The sequence below is a fragment of the Phodopus roborovskii genome, unplaced genomic scaffold (genome assembly GCF_943737965.1).
Source record: "Phodopus roborovskii unplaced genomic scaffold, PHOROB, whole genome shotgun sequence".
NCBI classification, from domain to species: domain Eukaryota; kingdom Metazoa; phylum Chordata; class Mammalia; order Rodentia; family Cricetidae; genus Phodopus; species Phodopus roborovskii.
In genome coordinates, this window is record NW_026125052.1 from 12,532,497 (window position 1) to 12,554,868 (window position 22,372).

Sequence of the window (22,372 nt, forward strand, 5' to 3'; positions counted from 1 at the left end):
GGAAACTGTGTCTCTCAGCCTAGGAGTCAGGGAGAGCTGCCACATTACCAGGCAATGGGACAGGCACAATCCGAGGGAGAACAGTGCCCAAACCCCTCTGCTTGCCACACTGTGTGCTCGTCTGCTGAAAGGTCTTCTGACATAAACTGCTTCCCTTCCTGGGGCACTGGAACCATTTCCCTGCTGGCCGGAGGTCAGGCGCTCATGTCTGGCAGGAACAGGAGCCTCGAAGGCCAAATCCAGCCTGGCACATGACCCTGTGCACTTCTCCCCACAGCCTGGGCCTTGTGAGCAGTGGAGTCTGGAACAGCTGGTGACTAGGCGGGGGCATTAGACCGGGCAGGGGTAGCATGCCTCAGTGAGCTGGGCAGGGACATTAGACTGGGTAGAAGTAGCATGCCTCAGTGAGCTGATGGCTGTTGCACAAGGCTAGCCAGACAGACAGTCCTTAGAGCAGATGACCAGTTGGGGTGGGAGGTGGCACGTATGTGCTCAGACATCTGGATGGGAACCAAGAAGAGCAGACAGGCCCCAGGACTTGGGCCTCCAGGGCAACTGCCGACAGAAGGACCTCACACTTCTCTAGGTCCTTCCATTCTTAGGACAGCTTTCTGACAGCAGTCTTCCCTTTCTCAATCCCTAGGCTTCTTACTCCAGCTTGATTCCTCCAAAAGGAGGTGACCAGGCAGAGATTGGGGGAAAGCGTAGGGTTGACAGTAATCGATAGGCACGCCTCCGAACAGTCCGTGCGGTCTTATCTCTCTCCTTTGGGTAGCGTGTGTCCGCCGGAGTCCGCGGGGTCGGTGATTAATAGGGGCCATCACTCACTGTCCTGGACGGCTGAGAGGCAGCAGGGAGGGCCCCCCCCCCAGAACTGAGATAACAAGCAGCAGGAATAATGAGTGGTGTCACTCCACTTTTCATTTTGATGGAAAGTCATTACGGGAGTCAACGCCAGCGACAAAGAGCCATGAATCAACTGCTCTGCTATGAAATTAAAATCGAATTGCTGGCCACCCCCAGCCCCTATCCTTCCTGGGAAACAGGGATGGGTAGGTGGCTTGGAAGAGGGGTGCTATCCTGGGGTGCGCTCTACCCAATCCCAGAGCAGGCAGTTATAGGCAGGAAGTGGACAGGCAGCTAGGAAAGGCGACAACTCCTGTCTCCACCTTGTTTACCAGACCCTGCCTCCCCAAACCACATCTCCCCTCTGCCTAAAAGGTAAGCTGTGATTAAGAGGAAAATACAACTTTGCAGTTCCCAACAGGGTTGATAGACTGCTCTCCCTGGGCTGCTGGCTAGGGTGGGGGCAGCATGATCCTGATTACAGGATGGGGCAAACTGTACTGGCCACCCCAAAGACCCCTGCTGAGCCATCTGTAAATATTTATGGGAACTGCTACCACAGGAAGCAAGAAGTCTCTAACGTGGGGCTCTACAGTCACTGAAGGCCTCCTGGACTAAGAATCCAGGAAAACATGTGCCCAGCTTCAGCCGCATACAGGCCCAGGGGAGACGTGTACATAACCACAGCAAGAACGTCTTTTCCTTTTTTATTAAGCCCTACTTGATAACCAGAAGGAGGAGCTGTGGCTTCAGGGTGACAGGCCATAGGACCACTCAACACACTTCTTGTTGAGATCATAATGAATGCCAGCGTCACCATTCAGGGGACACTTCCTGCACATGGCTCTGTCCCCACGCCTGCCTGGCTTCTTGCTGGTGAGGCCCAGTGACACCAGCTTGGGTTATCCCATCTCCACCTGGAGGCTGGGGAGCAGAAGACAAGGGGGGGGCGGCGGCATCACAGAGAAGTCCCCATCAGGTTCACGGGACGGCCACTGTACCTCTTGGAGATGTCAGCTTCAATCTGAGAGACAGAGGGCAGAGTGGGCAGGGAGCAGACAGGCAGGTGCAGGGCCTCCCGGGCCGGCTCCTGGCGGGCGTGTCTCACCAGCTTCTGCAGCTCCCTGGTCTTCTCTAGCAGCAGGTCCAGCTTGGGTTCCAGGGCCGCCTGCTCCCGGAGCACCTCCTGCTGCTTTTCCGCCATCAGTTCTTCCTTCAGAGCCAGCAGCTGTGACTGCTTCAGCTTCTGCTGGAGGAACTCCGTCACTCGGTCCACGTACCTGTGCAGGGCGCCCAGTGAGACTGTCTGCCATTTAACGGCTGGCCCAGGTGAGGCTCAGGACACCAACAGCTGAGCTGGCCTCCCCTCCCCTCACGTCCTTCAGTACTTTTTCTGGTAAGGAACATAAACCATTCCAGATTCCTACCTACTTGGGGAGCAGATTCTGTCTGCAGACATTAATCAACCCTATCCCTCCCCCAAAGAAAAACCCTATTCCCTGCACATAGGAAGGGGGAGTCATGGAAGACAAGGGAGAGAGCTCCATTCAACATGGAGAAACACAGATATCAGAAAAGCCAACCTTGGCGAGGCCAGAATCATAAACAAGTGCTGCATTCGCAGACTGGTGAGCCGGCCAATGAGATCCTGCAGTGTGGACACCAGGCTGAGCATCCTCTCTTTGGTCTGGCCCTGAAGGATGGAGGGAGCCAGCTGGAACTGGCTCACCGACACGATGTCGGCCTCCTCACTCATCTCCACTGCTCTCTGGGACAGGAAGATCTCCAGCTAAGGAGGGAAAGGGAACTGGCTCAGGTCAAGAGAACTCAGAAGCTGAGCCTTCCAACAGGAAAAGCCAAACTCTAGAGGAGACAGCCTCCAAACAGCCCATTGCTGGAAACCCACATCTACAGTGTGGCAATAGACAGCAGCCCCCACTGTTAGTCCAGCCCCCATGGCGACCTGTGTCTGCTTAGCCCTAGCTTTCCATCCTTCTTCCCCAGCCTCTGGCCACACAGCTGAGACTCCTAGGGCAGGTGCCAATTTTCTCTCCATCGGAGGAATGACAGTGGGAGTGGAATCACACTTGAGAACCCCTGATTAGGAAAAGTCTAGAAAGAATGTGAGCAGCAGCCACGTCTCACATGTAGTCTTTATGAGTAAGTTAATCTTGGGCTGGGTAGATAGCCTGATACCAAGTCTGATAATCTCACCCATACGGTGACAGGTGAGATGCCACAAGGATGTCCAGTTGTCCATGGCCCTCTACCTGTGCTGTGGTACAAATGTGCATGTGTGCACACACAAATAAATAAGCACAATTTTCAAAGAAGAAAAAAACCCTATCTTACTATGTTAAGAAAACTGGGTATCGCCAGGCCGTGGTGGCGCATGTCTTTAGTCCTAGCACTAGGGAGGCAGAGGCAGGTGGATCTCTGTGAGTTTGAGACCAGCTTGATCTATAAGAGCTAGTCCCAAGACAGGCTCCAAAACAATACAGAAAAATCCTGTCTTGAAAAACCAAAAAAAAAAAAAAAAAAAAAAAAAAAAAAAAGAAAGAAAGAAAGAAAGAAGAAAACTGGGTATCTTTTATCCCCCCTCTCCCCTTGTGGCTACAAAAGGAAAAAGGGGAGGAAACCAAAGCAGAATTTCTAGGCTTGCCATGTACCTGAGGATGACCCTGAAGTTCAGATCCTCCTGTCCCTACTTCCTGAGTGCTGGACTGCAGGAGTAACTACTACACTCGGTTTGTGTGGTGGTGAGAATCGAAACCAGAGTGTCCTGAATGCTGGGCAGACACTCTACCAACTGAGCTACATCCCAGCCCCCTTGCTTCCTGAGGACTTGTGGCACCAGTACCATCGGATGTAGGGCACACTCATCTCACTCCCTATCTGCTCTTCGTGCCGGAGTATAAATGCCAGAGGCAAGACCTCTGAGTGTCTTTTTTTCACTGCTCTAGCTCTACTATCCAGGATGTACGCTGGAGATGAATCAAGTGTATTGTAAATACAAGGATGGTGGTGGTGGGCTCCTAACTTGTAAGGCTCTGCTCCAGGATGTTGAAATTAGTCAATACCCTTCCTTCACATAGCAGGAAGGGATTAAAGTGATGTCACCTGTGTGAGAACCTGGTCACCCCCCCCCCCATACCTTCCAGAATACAGTACCTCCATCAGCTCATCAATGAACTGATTCCGGGTCTCAGGGTATTCAAGAAGAGTAAGAGCATCTGAGCCCCTAGCAACGCCCTCTGGAGCTGTCAGAAAGAGGGAGAGGCAGGGATGTGAGGATGGATCCAAAGACTAGGGAAGGAAGACTCTATGGACACAGGCTCACTTCACTAAAGCCCCCTCTTGGCCCCACCCAAGGGGGAACACTACCCTCTTCCATGAGTCTCAGTCCTCATCAGGTCTGGCCTGCAAACTCCCATGCAGATTCAGAGGCAGCTGGTAGCAGGAGGAGGTAAAGTGTCATCCTGCACTGCCCTCTAGTGACACAAGTGGCTGCTACAGCATCTCTACATACTTGGGAAGGTGTGGAAGTCATGTCAGACCCAGAGCCCAACAACTCCTAAACAGTTTACTGAAAGAAACAGTTTGGCCCACATACAGTACAGTCTCTAAGACAGATCAGAGTTGGTGGGTGAAACATGGGGGCGCACGCCTCAATTCCCAGCACTGGGGAGGCAGATACAGGAGAGTATCTATGAGTGTTAGGGAACCAAAACCAAGACAAAACAAATGCAAACCAAAGAAGAGAGCTTAGTCTCTAGACTTTATTTAGCTACCTCTCTCTACCCACTTCCATTCACATCCTCATTAAGATTGATTTTTTTAAAAGCTCTGTTTATTGTGCATAGTGTTCTGTCTGCATGCATGCCTGCAGGCCAGAAGAGGGCACCAGATCTCATTATAGATGGTTGTGAGCCACCACATGGTTGCTGGGGACTGAACTCAGGACCTCTCAAAGAGCAGCCTGTAACCTCTGGGCCATCTCTCCAGCCCCCAAGATTGATGTTTGTTTTTATGAGACAGGATCTCACATAGCTCAGGCTGTCCAAATTCACTGCTCGAGGGTAACCCTGAACTCCTGCTTCTCCCCTCTTCAGGGATGCAGGGGACAGAGCACTTACCCTCGGTTCCTGTCTCCAGCACGGTGATCTCCGGAGCAGCAGTGTCGTCACTCCAGTCTATCCTGTCACCCCCAGCATCCTGGATACACAGCAAAGACTCAGCAACATCAGAATTGGTCCCCTAACCCAGGGAGCCAGAATAGACCAAAACCCCTGAAAAGTCCGGTGACTGTAGCCCCAGTGGAGTGAGGGCTACAGCCCGGTGCAGGGGCAAGTGTGGTGATGGTGGGCTTTAATGATGCCATCCTCCTTCGTGCTTGGTGAGATTACTGCCTATCTGTATTCATGTACTCCACGCTCCAGGAGGAAAGAGTTCTAAAACCACGTCCCACTTTTGTAGCTCTGCCTCCCTTAGGAAGCACCTGGCCTTAGAACCAAAAACCATCACATATCCAGATGTTTTCCATGGCTGAAGCAGGACCACTCAGAGACAAACCTAACTAACCTTTGACTCTGATTCCAGGGAGATACCCCAGTCTATTCCAGGGGTCTCCACAGAGATGGCAGAGTCGGAAATGGCCTCCACTCCAAAGTCACCCCAGTCAATCTAAAAAGCAAAAATGACGTCAGTGCGAATGAGGCAGGTGAAGAAAGGGAAAGCAGTTTGCCTCTGTAGGTCTCAGCGCCATGCAGAGAGCCACACAGCCAACTGCTCTCCTTTTCCTTCATGGTGGGAGTCCAGGTCAGTCAGGGCTTGGGTTTGGGCTTTGTGTGGATGGGGAGCAGTGCCCACTCAGCTCCTCACAGGGCCTGTCTTACCTCATCTTCTTGCACCTGCTCAGGAGGCTCCTCCAGTTGAGGCCGCTCCACCACAGAGGGCTCTGTCCCTGTCCTCCACTCATACACTGTTGAGTTTCCCCGCCTCTGCACGTACCGCAGCATGGGCAACACCTGCTCTGTGGGGCTTCAACAGAGCATGTTAACTGAGCGCTCCCACGACCCCTTGGCTCCATCCTGCACCACATGGTCCAAGGGGCGCATCCTCCACTGTCCCAAGCTGTATGAAACACAGCTGCTGTGTTATATGGGAACAATACAAGTGGAGAAGAGGCAGAGGGACCAGGGAAAGCACCACCTGCTCAGGGGCAGTCAAAGTCCTCCTTACCTGTCACACACAAACTCCACGCAGGCCTGGTACAGCTCTATGGCTTCCCCCAGGGCCTGAGTTCCTGCTCCTATCTCAGCCAGCTGACTTGGCAGGTCCTTCACCAGGGCCAGGAGCTCTCTTCGGACATTGTCTCCCTAGAGTTGAAAGAAGGGAAGGGTTAGGTCACACATAGTGAGAGGTAGAAATCATTAAGTCAAAGAAAACGCCGAAGAATGCAGATAGGTGAGACACTGACCCAGGAGGGCACAATCCAGCTGTGAAGGAAGCCTGCCAGCTGCAGAGGAGTTGGGCCCAGAGACTCTCCCACTGTGATGCCACGCCCACTCACCGTGATGCCGTACTGTTTGCATGAGTGGTAGAACTGCTCACGCATCTCAGCAGCCCCAGCCTGGCTCTCTTCCTCCTTGCGGCTGTATTCTTGCTGCAGCTGCTGGCACTTGGCAATCTGCTTCTTCAGTGAGGGGATCTCATAGCTGACATTCCGAACCAGGAGGCTAGAAAGTTCCACTGAGGAAAGCCCAGGAAATTTACTATGGAACGCCCTTGCCCGAAGGTGCACACAGATACCATAGCATGGCGAGGAAGGAGTTAGCTTCTCAGCTTCTCCATTCCTAGCTCTGGGACCAGAAACAAGTTATGTACCTTCTCTTCTTCAATCCTCAGCTCCCAAACAGGGACTGTGCAGATCGCGTTTATCGTGCAGATCCATATAAAATGCCAACCAGAACCCCTTGCACTTAAGTGCCTGGTATACTATCCAGATTCACAATCCAAACTACAACCAGCCCATTAGCTGCTCTCTCAGGCTTCCAATATGGCCTCCAGGATGACTCATACCTCTTCTGCCTACTGTAGACTAGGAATGCAGAGAGACTGGGGGCAGTACATGCTACCTCCCAAAGAGAGACGAATAGGTCAGACACCTGCTCAGTTGAGCATACAAACGTCCACTTCCTGTCTAAGCATCCTTCTCCCCCAGCACTTGAGGAACTGTTTCTCACACCTACAATCAGGCAACATCTGTACTGCACTGCATTTCCTCCTATGTGGTGTTTCAGAACCCCAGGAGTGGGCTTCTCCATGGATGCTAGGGCCACTTAGGCTCACTTTACCTAAGTAGGTGTTGTCCTTCTCATACAGGCCTATGATCTCCTGCCAATCCTGAGAAGAACAGAGAGGAAAACAGTCAGGGGGGCACTCAGCAGCTTCCCACAGACAATCCCTGCAGAGGAGGCTGCCCCAGGCTTCCTAGAGTACCAGACACAAACTCCTCGCCTTCCTCCAGCTTTAACGGTGGCTGGACACCCCATGTGATTCTGAGATTATGATACCTAACAGTGATTCCCAAAGGTCTGGATATGCAAATCCAGCATGACTTTAGCATAAATTATAGGGACAAAGAAAGATCAAGAAATATACTATGCAGGTATTTTGACTTGTTCATCCAGGGGATTAGAGAGGCTGTGGATTGGATGCCCCCAACGTCACATTACCAGTCCTTGGCCGCACTTACCTTCATCCGCTGTGAAGAGTACCGGCCAAAAATATTTTTGGTGGAGGCCTCGGTACCTTTAAGAAGGTCTACTATTCTTAGGCAGTGGAAGTAATGAATGTCTAGAAAGCAAGAATGGGGAATTTCAGAATTCTATCTTAGGCAGTGGAAGTAATGAATGTCTAGAAAGCAAGAATGGGGAATTTCAGAATTCTACTATCCTTCCTCTCTGTTCCTGTGGCTACTGAGGGTGGCTGACCTGCGTATTCTGCTGCCAGTTACTTTAGCATGGAAGAAACCAGCATCTACAAGCCAGAAACCAAACCAAACCAAACCAAACCAACCCTCTCTCTTGGGGTCAGCTCAATAAGGGAACGGCTTGGTAGACACACAGGATTCCAGAAAGAAGAGGGACTCCAGTGACACAACTCCAAATCACTCACAGGATCCAGAGAGGAGCTGGGCAATCTCTTGGCTCTCTGGCATGTCCTGGATGGCAGTGTTGATCTTCTCCCGGATGGTCAGCACCAGACTTTGCCATTTTAGGTTGCAGTGTCGTCTGTCCACGAGCCAATCTGTATGAGGTGAGAATCAGTCAGTGGTCACAACCTGTCACACCTCCAACTCCCCATCAGGAATTCACTAGTTCAAGTGTCACATACTGGATATTAAAAAGCAGCTGTTTTTGTATTGGCTAAGATATCAGAGGGAGAAATGGGAAGATGAAAAGGCAGACAGACTCTGAGAGGTGCTTGGGCTAAACAAGCTCCGGCGCCCCGACTTTATCCCCAGTATGAGTTTTACAGAGCAACTGCCTCAACACAGGGATCAAGAAAAACTTTAAATTGGTCCTGACATGAAAGTGCCACTTTTGACCATTCTAAATTCTCCATAATATTTTGCTTCTGTGGGTAATTATAACTTTCTTGTTGACAGAGGGTGCTGCTCAACTTCCATTTCCTCAGGGCTGGGATTAAACATGACAATGGAAAACACAACGTGGTTATGCCAACTACCGGATGAATGAACAATTGCAAAGCCCTAAGAGCTACAGTGCCCCAAGAACTGGATGTTAGTTGATGGTCTGTTCTTTTTTTTTGGGGGGGGGGTTGTTTTGTTTTGAGACAGGGTTTAACTACAGAGCCCGGACGACTATCTTGGAACTCATTATGTAGACCACTCTGCCCTTGGACTCCTAGAGCCTGCCTCTGCCTCTCCAGTGCTGTGATTAAAGGTGTGCTCCACCACTACCTGGCCAAGTTGCTGGTCTGTTCTTAACAGTGAAGTGCCGTGCTGCCATATGACTACCAGTGTAACTGACCTGGTTTTGAGGCCTAAGAACCTCGCTCATCTCCTAAGGAGAGAACTAAGGTTTTACAATCAGATGGTCCTGGGGTCGAATTATCATGTTTATTTAAAACATTTTATTAAAAACTTATTATACTTGTTTATTTATATACACAGTGCATGTGTGTGTGCACACACAAGTGCCACAGCTCACATGTGGAGGTCGGAGGACACTTCTGGGAGCCAGCTCTCTCCTTCCACCATGTGGGTCTTGATTGTAAACTCAGGTCATCAGGTTTGGCAGCAAAGAACATTTACCTACTGAGTCATCATGCTGGCTCTAAATATCAAGGTCCCCAGTCAAGTTTTGTTCTTCCTGTGACTCAGTTTCCCCACACATAAGAGGAACACTGTGCCCAGTGCATAGCAGTGACTCAATATATCTTAGTGGTTTTGTTTTAATAAAGACAAGTATACAATGGCACTTGGTACGGAGCAAATGCTCAGTGAACGTCGCCCTACTGCAGGATGAGCTCACACCAGGGTGGGTGCGTAGCGTGTTCATACACTGTGACTATACAGTGTCCCATGCTTGTAACCCCAGCCACTCAGCTAAAGCAGAAGCTTCACCAGTGCCCTCAAAGGACCGAATGCCCACTCTCATAGTGGTAAGTTTTAAAATGTGGCCTTGCTAACAAATCTGTCAACTGGTCAAATAGCTCAAGCTTCAGGAGTATCTGCTGTATTCCTCAAAAATTGTGGGAATGAAAAACTGTAGATGTCAGAACTCCTACACGGGGCTGAAGTAGTCAAACACCCTCTTAAGGACATGATTGGCATTGGACTGAGGAATCGAGGGAACATTTAAAATGCCAGGAGCTGTGCACAAGTCCAGAAGTGATAGAACAGGGAAATAAACAAGGTACAGAGATGGCCTGGCCTACTAAGAGGTCTTCTTGCCTGTCTTTAGGGTCTCTCCATGCAGTTCTAGCTGTCCTAGAGTTTGCTCTGTAGACTAGGCTGGCCTCTGCCTCCCAAGTACTGGAATTTAAGGCTTTTGTTTTTTAGGCAGGGTACTGATATTGCTAAGTATTCCTGGCCAGGATGGTACTTGTTATGTAAACCAGGCTGTCTGAGAAGTGCCAGCAATCCTCCTGCCTCTGTCTCCCAAGTGTCATGGTTACCAGCATGAGCCACCATCCCTTGTATAAAAGACCTTAGGTCCCTCTTCCCCACAAATTCGAAGGGGAATTGAAACTTCTAAAATAAGTGGAAGGGGCCTTCCCACCCCAAAATAATGCAAAAAGTATGAAGCCAGAACAAAAGAGACTTAAGTCCAAATGGATAGGCCTTTAAGTAATTGTCCATCTTTAACGCTAGCCACTTGTCCTGTGTGCCAGAATAGGATTTGATACTACGTTACAAATGTTAAAAGTAGAAAACAGGGAGCCAGTACAGACTTTCCATATGCGTCCTTCAAACCAGTCGGGCCCAGTAAGGCACCTCAACCCAGACTTTCATAGCTCCTGGCTGCTAGTGACAGTGGGCAACTGGCAGGCCTCCCCCGACAGCCGACCGCGCGGGGGCGCCTCTCCTACCGAGCAGCTTGCTGGTCTGGATGTCGATGGGCACGTGCTGATGATCCTGGTGGGAAATAGGACAGGTAGGAGGGCGTGAACGCGGGAAGGCGATGTGCCTCGCGCGCGCTCATTTCACAGACCCAACCGCCACCCTGCAGGACCAGAGCGCCCGGCTGAGGACACGAGGAGTTGAGGATGCAAGACAGGGGTGCCAGGGCAGACCCCAGCTTCTCCACCCTGGTTCCCACACCTGCATTCTTTCTCCACTTCCGCTTCCGGCCAAGACCCCGGCCCGGCCCGGCACCAATCCTGAGCCGGCGTGCCCGAGCCTCAGTTCAGAAACAAACCGGCCTCCTTCAGCCACGTCGTCGTCTTCCGCGGAGCCAATCCGAGCCCACGCTCCGCCCCCGCTGAAATCCCCGCCCATCGAGAGGTTCTGAATGGCTGAGTATCGGATAGGCGGGAGAATAGCGGACAGCCAATGGGAGGCGAGAGGCGGGCTCGGGCACCGTGAGTTTCTGGAAGGGCTCTAGCGCTTGCGCGATGGCGCTAGGGGGCACCCAAGAGCCGGGGTAGGCGGCTCTTCCCCTGCCGGGCGCAGAGCCCCCTGCTGGAGAACGAACACGTCCGCGGACAGGGTCCTAGCGCCGTCCGGATGGCTTTTTGAAAGCAGTTGAAATTACTTTCTTCCCTCTCTTCCTCCAGTTACCAACTATAGAAGATCATAAGCGCTTGACATTCTTTGTCCTCCCATTTCGTTTATCTGATAGACATGGGTTTTAAGCACCTGATTCTTGTTGGGAGATTAGGGAAGGGAGAGGAAGAGACACTTGCATTGAGTATTAGAGGCAAAGCTTCAGAAGGAACTTTATGTGTTCCCGGTGGAAGAGGCTGGACAAACTTTACAGACCACACACTGTAAAAGGAGCTCAGGAAAAAGACTGTCAGGGGAGACTGGCAGCGTATGCATGGTCCAACACGAAGTGGAACGCAAGATTCCTTGTTTAAAAATTAGGATGGATTTCAAGAAGACACTATATAGGTCTCCTACCTATGGCTGATCTTCGGCCCACCTCTATGCAGGAAAAGGTTTAAGGCAGGGAATGACCTGAGAGGAGGTTCTAAAGTGTAAAGGTCATATCAAAGGGTCATATCAAAGAAGGAACTTGGACTTCACCCCTGTAGATAAAGAGGAACCACTGAAAAGTTTGGGACAAGGAAGGACATGCACATAATTGTTATAAGGATGGGTTAATGGGAGAAAAGACTGGAGACAGAGCAACTAGAAGGAGGCTGAAATGCAGAGGTTGGGGCCAGACCTAGGGCAGAAGCTGTGGGGAGGAGATGAACAGAACTTGAAAGATATTTAGGGAGAAAATGGACAGGACTTGGCAATAGATTGACTGAGTGAGTGAGGAGAAAAACACCAAAAATGACACTCAAGCCAGGTAGTGGTGGTACTCACCTTTAGTCCCAGCACTCGGGAGGCAGAGGCCAGCCTGGTCTACAGAGTGAGTTCCTAGGCTACACAGAGAAACCTTGTGTCAAACAAAATAAATGACACTCAAGTGTTGGGCAGGAGTATCCCCACCTGAGGCAGCGATGCAGGAGGCTGAGCGTGTGTTGGAGAGGAGGGGCTTTGAATTGGTAGAGATGGCACAGTTGGGAAACCATCTAGTGGAAAGTACTCAGAAAGCACCTGGGTCTGTACTTAGACTGGAAAGAAAGACAGCTTGGAAGGGCATGAACTGAGGCTTTGTCGTGGTTCAGTGACAGCTTCATTCAAGGGAGTGATTCAGATTTGGACAAGAGGTGGGTAGAGTGAAGAGAGAAAATGAGATGAAGGTCCCAGGGACCTCACAGATCTGGGGATGGCATTCCTGAATGCTGCTTCCTTCTTCACTCTCCCCAAAACAGCACAGCATCCAGGGCTGAGTAGGTTCTGGACTGAACTACCAGGTCTGGTACAGTAGTGTGTAGACCTAGATTCTGGCCCTGCGAGATTTTGGACAGTTTCCACACTTCTCCGATAGCCACTGTTCTCTTAGCATAGAGATAACAGCCTATCTCCGGGTAGTTGTTTAGAGGCTTAAATAAATAAACATACTAAAGGTTCAGGATGAGGGGTGGAGCTTAGTTGGTGGAGTGTTTGCCTAGGACACATGAACTCCTGGGTCCCATCCCCAGCACCACACAGGACCAGAAACGGTGGCACATATCTGGAATCCCAGCACTTGGGAGGTAGAGGCAGGAGGCTCAGACAGTCAAGGCCATCCTGGACTACATAGTGATTTTGAGGACAATCAGTGTCAAAAAAAAGAGAGAGGGAGAATTAGGAGGCTGGAGAGATGGTTCAGGTAAGAACATTGGCTGTTCTACATGAGTTCAATACCCAGCACTCACAACCACCTGTAACTCCAGTTCCAGGGGAATCTGACACCTTCTGGCCTCCATGAGCATGAGACATCCACATGGTACACAGACATACACACAGGCAAAACATTCATACATCTAAAATAAAAATAATAAGAAAAATTTAACGTTCAGAACTTTTTACAGTTGACAACATATTATAGATATGCAATCTCGTACTTCCTAAACTATACATAAATAAAATATTATATATAATCATTATTATTATTACAGAATAAATCAACAGGCGGCCCTGGAAACAGTCTGCAGGGGAGAACTAAGGGCCTCTTTGAGGCCCTCATAAGTACTTGGCTGCCATCTCAGAATCCTGACTCACGTATTGCTAGGACTCCCCTATGATTAAACAAACACTTACTGGGTTCCAGTCATGCACTGCAAGTTCCCTGGGACATCCCAAGACGCCCAGCACTGCCACACCTTCTAAGTGTATCTCTCCTCCTTGAACCAACAGGCGGGCACAGTGGGCAAGGCCAGTCTGGTAGACCCAGCCCTGGTGAGTCGGTGAAACAGAGACCACCAAACCCTTCGCCTTCACCCACAGCCCCCAGGATGACTCATGGGGAACACAGGGTGTTTGAGAGTAGTTCTGCCTAGCTACTGACCCCAGGGAAAACTAGCCCAGAGAGCTCAGCCAGGTGGTGTTCCGTGGCATTCTGCACTTTTCCAAGCTCACAAGGCACTTGAGGCCTTCAGGCAGAATTATGACCAGGTTATCCAAGTCATTAACTTTGCCAGCTTCGGAGGCTTCAGTTGTTGAGTTCCTAGAAAGGAGAGGATAAAGGAGATTTCTGATCGTGAATCTCTGATGTCCCTGATGATTTAGAGGAGGGAGACTATGTGCATGGAGATGAAGAAGAGGACAGAGTCAGAGCTGGGCAGGCTTTGCAATGGGGAAGCGTAGAGCCCCGCAGTGCATGTGCCATGTGTGTGGGCTGCCCTGCCCTTATTGTTAGCTCAATCATTGAGTGATAACCACCTGCCAGTGTAGATCCGATGTTTTACAAGCTGTATTTAGTTCGGTCCTTGTAGCAACTCATGGTGTGGATGCTATTATTAGCCAAGTTAAAGGCAAAGGATCCAACGCTTAGATTATTATTTATCCAACATCAATACAACTGGAGCGGTGGGTTGGGATTCAAGCCCAGGCTATGAAGGTTCCTCCGACTTCCTTCTTGTTCTCTGTGTGACACACCTATGCCTACCCCACTGGCTCAGCCAACACTGCTCTCTACCCATCCTTCACTGGTCTTCAAGCGTATTTCTACACTCTCCCTAGTTGCTGTGTCAGATTCAGGGCTATCACTCTTGAAGTCTCTCCCTTACAAAGTCCTTTCTTACCACACCCAGTGGTAAGTTGGACCAGTGCCCATGGCTTATCTTGAAATACCCATAAGATAAGGCCTTACCTTTGACATCCAAATGACCTGTATATGCATCCTATGTATATTACTTTATGGCCTGAACACTGGGGTGTGTGCCCGTGTGCCCGTGTGTGTGTGTGTGTGTGTGTGTGTGTGTGTGTGTGTGTGTGTGTGTAAGAGAGGGAGGAGAGAGAGAGGGAGGGAGAAAGACAGGAGGGGGCAGGAGATGGAAATGGAGAGAGAGAGAGAGAGAGAGAGAGAGAGAGAGAGAGAGAGAGAGAGAGAGAGAGAGAATATCTCTTATATCTCTTGGAAGCCCTGGAAACTTAGCAACCTTGACCGGACATCTGGTTGTTTTGGTTGTATCTCTGTGTTGTTATTGTTTTCAGTTTATCCTCAACTGATTTGTGAGCACCCTGTAGGAAGTTTTTTACCAATTTGTTCACTTCTATAACCCAGTACCTGGCAGGATCCCTGCCATGTAGTGACAGTCGCTTACACAAAAAGGAAGGATGCGGTGTGCTGTTTATAGGGAGGCTTTTAATGACGGTGATGGTTGTGATTCATGCTCTAGGGGAAAGGGCTTCAAGGTCTCCAACTCCCTTTCCCCTCCCTTTGCAGGTCAAGATATGGAGCCAACTCCCTCTTGAGCCTCTTGGGAGTCAGGGAAAGGGAAATTGGGAAGAAATTAGGGCTGATTGGCTCCCCAGGTTAAACATAGGCCACAGAGGTCTATAAGTCCATAGGCCACACAGTATCCATCATTTGAGTTGTCCCCAGGGCTACTGACTGTACTCTTATCTTGATTGGCCATGCCCTCTATCCCTTCACTTTTATCCCGGGGTGGCCTCATGAACTTGGCCCTTTGTATCATCCCTCAGGAATACCACTGTGTTCATTTGTATACTCTCACATTGACAGGGGAGTGAATCTTATCGACCAAGAAAGAAAACTAAGTCCATGACTAAAGCACCCTCTATCTGCCTCCATTCCCATGTAGGCCCACATCTGCTGAGGACCAATGCTGGGGCCCTTAACTCAAAAACACAGTGCTAGTGCTGGAAAAAAAATATGATGTGATGGGTCTGCCACACTCTGCATCCCATGAAAACTCCCTGGAGATCAGGACTGTGTTGGTTTATCAAAAGTGCTTAAATAACCCCATACGAGCCAAGTGGGGAGCGTGCATAGAGCAGAAGGGGAGTAGATAATTGAACTCCCACCCAAAGGATCACAATTGGTCACACGCAGAGTGGAAAGAAATGAGGTCAGAGAAGTTGACACAGATGGGTCATGAAGAGGAGTCCTCAGGCCAACAATTGGGCAGAAGCTGAAGCCTGTGGACAAGTGATCCCACCTAGAGGGCAACAGGTCCCTGGAAGGCTGTGGATTGTCTAAAGGACCTAAGAATCTGTAAATGGGTTTCCTTTCTTCCTCTCCACCCCCTACCCGGTGAATACAGTTCAGATTTTCTATATCCAGAGAGGATCAATCACGTCCTTAAACAGGAAGCCCAAATGGCCAATGCATTCTTAGTGAGTGCCTACGGTTTTTCTGGGAGAATACCACAAATCTGGCCTGAAATCAAGGCAGGTTCCCAGGTGATAATCTGTCTGTGCTTCCCCTGTCTCTGGCAGTGGCCAGTGGGCCTTGCTCCTGGCCTTGAAGAATTGTCACTTCAGTTTCTGTCTTCCCTGTCATGTGTGGTAGACTTTCTGTGTACTCCAAGTGTTATTTTCCCATCAGGGCCCCAGGCTGTGGATTTAGGAACTAATTCATATGGTGTGACTACATCTAAACTAAATTCACCTGCAAAGGAACTGTTTTTCAAACAGGCTCACATTCTGGAGTTTGAGATGGACAAGAACTCTGGGGGACAGTCTTCAATACAGGACACCAGGGAAATCAAATACAGGAGACACAAAGACGGTACTTTATTTCCATCATGGCGGGAAGCGGGAATGGGTTATGTCCGTGGCACTGACTGCTCTCTCTTCACAAGTAGGTAGCGGTTTTTTCTGGGAGTGGGTGGTGGTGGTGTTAATTTTCTCTGAGGGAAAACAGAGAAACAGGGGTGAATAGAGGGAATTTTTTTCTTTTTCTTTCTTCTTTTTTGCTAATTTTTTCTTCCTTATTTTATTTTATTTCATTTTAGTTTTCGAGACAGGGTTTCTCTGCGTAGTCTTGGCTATTCTAGAACCCCCTCTGTAGAGTGGGCTGGCCTTGAATACAGAGATCTGCCGGCCTCTGCCTCCCAAGTGCTGGGATTAAAGGTGTGGGTCACCACTGCCGGGTGAATTTTTACTAGTTTGCTTTTTGAAACAGGGTCTTGCGTAGCCCACCTGGGCTGGCCTCAAGCCTTACCTATCTGGGGATTTTTTTAAATTATTTTTAAATTTTATGTGTATGGTGTTTGGGTGTTTTGCCTACATGTATGTCTGAGCATCTCATGTATGCAGTACCCTCAGAGGCCAGAAAGGGCTCCTGATCCATTGGATGTGGAGTTACATATAGACTATTGTGAGCTGCTTGTGGGTGCTGGCAACCAAACCCAGGTCGCCTGCAAGAGCTGCCAGTGTTCTTTACCTCTAAGCCATCTAAGCCATCTCTCCAGGCTCTTTTTTTTTTTTTTTTTTTTTGAGACAAGGTCTCCATATGTAGACATCCACCTGCCTCTGCCTCCTAAATATGCCTCCAATTCTGAAGCTGGTTCTTGGAGTTCTGGTCTTACCTATCCTTCCCAAGCAATTGGGTACAGGTGTTCACTACCATGGCTAGCTGAATCTCGGGTTTTTGTTTTGTTTGTTTGTTTGTTTGTTTCTACAGGTTTTGTTGTTACTGTTTGAGACAGGACCTTGCTATGTAGCCCAGGCTAACCTATACTAAACATTCAGCAGTACTTCCTCAGCCTCCTGAAGGCTAGGATTATAGGTGTGTGACTCCAGGCCCGGGCATAGGGACTGCCAGTCTGATGGTGGTGAGCTGCAGGTGGGGGCAGGGGAGTTCTGGGGTGATATCACCCCTCAGAGTGTCCTTTGTGGGGATGAAGTAACTGGATTTTTTCCCTAGACACAAGTGTTCCCAGCAGAACATAGCATTTGGCCATGTATTTCCTGTGGCTAAGACAGACCCCTGCTAGCTACACTCGTAGACTTATCAGCAAATCCTTACTCAGTGGAGGAAGGACCTCAAGGCACATTTCTGCCTTGAAATGAAATTTCAAGCCTGAAAATGCAGTTAGTCTACAGAATGAAAGATAGGACACACTGAGAAGTGACCCCAAAGATAGCTACCTCAAGGTCCTGGAGCACACCATAGTGACGTTATTTGGAAAGAGGAGAGTTACACTGTTTTTGCTGATGTGTTCTGCTGAGGATCTTGAGACAAGGATATAATCAGGCTCACTGGGTGAGCCCTAATGGCCATCCTGCGTGTTCTCTAAAAGAGCATGGCAGAGGGAGTTGAGCCAGATACACAGAAAAGTGTGGCCTGATGGGTACAGTAATATAAGCCCATAACCCTAGCATTTGGGGGATGGAGGCAGGAAGAGCTCAGGGCAGCTTCAGCTACATGTAAAGGAGGCAGAGGTATGAGTGGTGTGGCCACAGGCCAGGCAAGCTGAGTGTCACCACAGCTGGTCAAAGCCAGGAACAGAAGTCCCTGTGAGGAATCATGTTTCTACCTTTATCTGGTCCTCTAAAACTGTTTTTGGACTTGCAATCTCCATAACTATGGAGGAATCAATTTATAATGTTGCATGCAGGTAAGTTTGGGATGACCTCCTTGTAATGGCAACAGATGATCAATTCTGAGCAAAATGCAAGTGGGAGTCAGGCTGGTGGCACATGTCTATAATCCTAGCTACTCTGGGGTCTGAGACAAGTTCAAGTCTCGCCTAGGCTATGAAAAGAGTTACAGTCAGCTTGTGCAATTTAATAAGAGCCTGTCTTAAAATAAAATGCAAAACAAAAGAAAGAAAAAAAAAAAAACAAGAAGGCAAGAATGCCTTCTCTTCTAGTCTTTCAGAAGCAGAAGACGAATAAGAATGTCTTTTGGGAAACATCAAAAGAAGCCACAATTGTTGTTAGGTTGCTCCGAAGCCCACCACGTTTAGAAGCCACATTACCCTGCCAAGTACAAGGGAAAGTGTAACTGTGGAGCCAAGACCAAGACTGAGAGACCAAACACCACAGGAACTGGAGCCTGCGGCATTTAAAGATGCTTGTCTGTCACAGATTCAGATGTGGACACGTGAAGGACCAACGCCTAAACCTCAGGGGGGCTGCCACTGCAGCATCAGCCTCATCTTGAAGGCAAATGTATACACAGGTATGTATGTATGTATGTATGTATGTATGTATGCTCACTAAGAAGTTCTACCTGTGAGGTGCTGAGGATCCAAGTTCCCACTTGAGGAGTGGAAGGCCTCTGGAAGAGTACCTGAGACTGGTCCTCATATGTGTTGATGGCTCAGATTCCCGTACTTTCTGCCAAAAAAGTTCCTACGGCAGCTCCACTCCCCATTTCAGACTACAAAGCCTGATGCCACCACTGCCCTGCTGCTTCCCAGCTGTCCCTGGTATGGCCCATCAGATATGGATCCTTGTCCTCTGTGCTTATGACATAGGCTAAGCTAAGCAACCTCAGGATCGGGTCTCTTCCGCTTTCCTCTGTTGGTCACGTGGGCCAAGCCCTATACACTCTCAGGAGCTCCGGTTTCCTAGAAGAGGGATGATAGGGATAGTAGGGCTCCCCTCTTGTCTCTCTCTTGTAAAATATCCCTGGAAAGAATCTCTGTTCCATGGGCAGGGCTTAGGACAATGGGAAGACCATGCCTGACTAGGCTAGATTTGCTATCTAATGGGGGTCTGTGGCTTCGTGCCCCAACAGGATGCTAAGGTCCTCAGCAAACACATCTCTAAGAACACACACTGTTGGCTGTGTGTGGGGAATCATACTTGAACCTGGTTCTTGAAGACATACTTTAAAAGTACCATTTTTTTTAAAGATGGCTTTCTCTCTCTCTCCCTCTCTCTCTTTTATTTATTTTTTACATTCCAATCCCCAACGCTCCTCTTTTTTTTTTTTTTTTTTTTTTTTTTAAATAGAGAGCAGTGATGTCTCTTCTTCAAGTATGCACCTCTGGAATAAATGTACTGAAGGTCACAGGTTGGGCCTGGCTTTTAGGCCAGACCTTTCCAGAAGGAAGGGCCAGCACCTGTCCTAGCAGCATTCAGCAGGGTCAGCCACAGGCAGGCCTGCCATTGCAGTTCTCATGAGACTTCGTCTTCACTGTGGAGCCAAAAGAACAGGTTCTGTCCCTCTCCTGCGCCTCACACACCATAGAGGCAGGAGGAAGGAAGACCTCTGGGACAAGCTCCTTCCTATGCGGACGGGAAGTGGTGAGGTGACTTTGGGAGACTGATCACAGGCCAAAGCTCATCTCACCACCCTCCCACTGCCTTCCCAACTACTGACTGCTGTCAGCTTTAGCTTCTGTTGTTCGGAAAGTGACCTATCTAGGAAGCTGTGGCTACCTTACAAAGACAGACATATGTGCCTTGCACTAGAGACAGGGAGACCCTGCAAAATAACGTCTTCACATGCCCAGCACATGCACACACACATCTTCAAACTCCTAACACACGCACACGCACACACACACACACACAGAGAGAGAGAGAGAGAGAGAGAGAGAGAGAGAGAGAGGCTATGGCAAGAGCAAGCCAGCTGTATAGCTGGAACTACAGGGGTTGATACAAGGGGTCTCCTCCTCACATACCTAGATGCGCCAGGAAGAGCAACACTGAGCACATGGCTTCTGAAGAGCTGCTATAGATGACAAAGAGGCTTCCTTTTCTCCCTAGCACTTTTAAAGTCCTACTATGTTGTTGGGCATACTGGAGAACACCTTTAATCCCAGCACTCTGGAGGCAGAGGCTGGCAGATCTCTGTGAGTTCGAGGCCAGCCTGGTCTGCAGAGTGAGTTCCAGGGACAGCCAGGGGTACATAGAGAAACCCTGTCTCAATAAACAAATAAATAGTAAAGTTCTACTATGTATCAGCTGAATTGATGATATTGTTGGTATGTCTTTCTGGGCTTAAGGAGCCAAGATTCTATAAAAGAGGCCAACACTCACAGACTTTGAAGATCCTCCATGGAAGGCTTCACTCTCCCTGGAGGGCAGAAAGAAAATGGGATAGGTATATTCACCCTTACAGATAGGGGGTTGGTGGGGGGGAATTGACATGTAAAAAAAAAAAAAGCTTGTTTCTAATTTAAATAAAAAAAATAGAAAAGAGAGGCCAACACTCAAGCAGCTTGTTTTATTCTGTTTATTTGTATGTGTGCATATGCATATATATTCATAAATCAATCATGGCATCTATGTCTTACTCAACAAAAATATATGAGAATCCTTGCTGTTATAGGAGGTGTAATAACTATTAGCTCATGTTTAGAGGGATGAATAGGAGATTGGCTTGGAAAACTGAGTGGGTGAAGAAGCTTTTCCTAGCTCAGAGAATAGCTAGTGCTCCTGAATTCATCTTCCTAAGCACCCTCAGCACCCATATAGGTGGGCAAAGAAGAGCCTGGGCTCTGGAGAGTTGGGAAGGAACATGAGTCTAGAAGGCTACATAGTCCCAGCCTTCCTAATGCTGCAACCCTTTAACACAGTCCCTCACATTGTGGGGACCCCAACTATAACATTATTTTCGTTGCTACTTCATAGCTGTAATTTTGCTACTGTTGTGGATTGTCACGTACATATCTGATATGCGACTCCCCCAAAGGGGTCATGATTCACAGATTGAGAGCCACTGCTATAGAGGCTTCCTCCTAGGAGAGCCAAGGGCGAAGGAGCTCCAGTGTGGGCCATGGGACGGCGAGTCTTTGAAGGTTTGTCCATCCAAGGGCTGTTGAGGATTGGGGGATGGTGTGGTATTTAGGATAGAGAGGAATAGGATCCACAGCTATTTAAAAGAAGCAGCAGCAGCAAGGTTGGAAATGGGAAGACTTGAGATTTGGATAGAGTCAAACATATGCTGGGGAGAGAGCCAGGGAAATGGGAACTTTTATGCCTTTTTTAGTCTTGGTACCTTGCTCTGTGTTAGGCACACATACCCAGGCCAGAGAGGAAGAAAGGCAGCTGTGAGTATGCTAGGTACGAAAAGCTTCACATCCCTGGATATGCAGCAGTGGTTTCTTACTCTGGAGAGATGCCCATCTGAAGGTCAAGAGAATGTCTCAGGGCAGCTACCCAACAACATTCCCCAAGGCCATCAGTCAGGCTGAGGTGGGTTTGTGGGAGGTGACTGGGTACACACACATTCTGCTCTTCTGTTTGTCTACACCTGCCACCGCCTCCTTTCTGTCCTTCTCCACCTCTACCTTTCTCTTTGGGAGTCCGAGAAAAGTTGACACACACAGAAACCCTCTGCCCACAGGGAATTCTCTGTGTGATTTCCATATTTTAAGAAAGAGTTCTCCCTATAACCCAAGCTGGCATGCTTTTCCTGCCTCAGCTTCCTGAGTGCTAGGGTTACACCTGGCTTTGGCATCATCCTATTTTAAGCCCCTCCCCCACAACTACCTCTGAGCACGAGGAAGCTATGTGAGCGGTCTAAAGCGCCTTGCCCACACACCAGGCTACCTCTCTTTCCTCGGGTGAGATTGTCTGGGGGGGGGGGGGGTCCTTCGGCTCAGGAGGAAATCCTAGTCCCCTTGCCTGCAGACGAGCTCAGGGTAGGGGAGAGCCGACGACAGTCTGGGAACCGGTCTGCCAACCAGTTCAACCAGAGACCGGTTTCAACTAAGGGAGTTCTAAGGGAGTAAGGATGCCCAGCCCGCTCTGAGAGCAGCGGGCCCTTAACCCTTCCTCTGTAGTGCCCTGGCAACATCCAGGTGGTGGCCCATACTGGAGAGGGGTCTGAACCTCTTTGGCAGATAAAATGGATGGGGATGGCTTTGTCGATAGTTTCGGAGTGCAACCAGACACCGAAGAGCAGGGAAACTGAGGAGGGAGGCTCCCATGCTCCCCCATCCCAGACGTCCCTTGAGATTCGGTCCTCCAGCATGGCAATGCCTGAAGGACACTGGATTCTGGATGGATACCGGGGCACTGGGA

The 22,372-nt window shown here is 49.3% G+C and overlaps 1 protein-coding gene across 1 annotated transcript in view; it reads right to left on the bottom strand.

The window, feature by feature from the left end:
- Cdk5rap3 (CDK5 regulatory subunit associated protein 3) overlaps positions 1–10,849 on the bottom strand; it is a 720,787-nt gene extending 709,938 nt beyond the window's left edge. Inside the window, exons 1-14 of the mRNA XM_051173135.1 lie at positions 10,700–10,849; positions 10,468–10,513; positions 8,026–8,157; positions 7,604–7,704; positions 7,203–7,251; positions 6,419–6,597; positions 6,088–6,224; positions 5,742–5,886; positions 5,428–5,529; positions 4,983–5,061; positions 4,018–4,106; positions 2,430–2,635; positions 1,955–2,126; positions 1,801–1,870 (exon numbers count right to left, since the gene is read on the bottom strand). Of these exons, the coding sequence (XP_051029092.1) occupies positions 1,805–1,870; positions 1,955–2,126; positions 2,430–2,635; positions 4,018–4,106; positions 4,983–5,061; positions 5,428–5,529; positions 5,742–5,886; positions 6,088–6,224; positions 6,419–6,597; positions 7,203–7,251; positions 7,604–7,704; positions 8,026–8,157; positions 10,468–10,513; positions 10,700–10,705 (1,509 nt within the window). The 5' untranslated portion in view covers positions 10,706–10,849 and the 3' untranslated portion in view covers positions 1,801–1,804. The remainder of the gene's footprint in view (positions 1–1,800; positions 1,871–1,954; positions 2,127–2,429; positions 2,636–4,017; positions 4,107–4,982; positions 5,062–5,427; positions 5,530–5,741; positions 5,887–6,087; positions 6,225–6,418; positions 6,598–7,202; positions 7,252–7,603; positions 7,705–8,025; positions 8,158–10,467; positions 10,514–10,699) is intronic.
- Between the last annotated feature and the right edge of the window lie 11,523 nt (positions 10,850–22,372).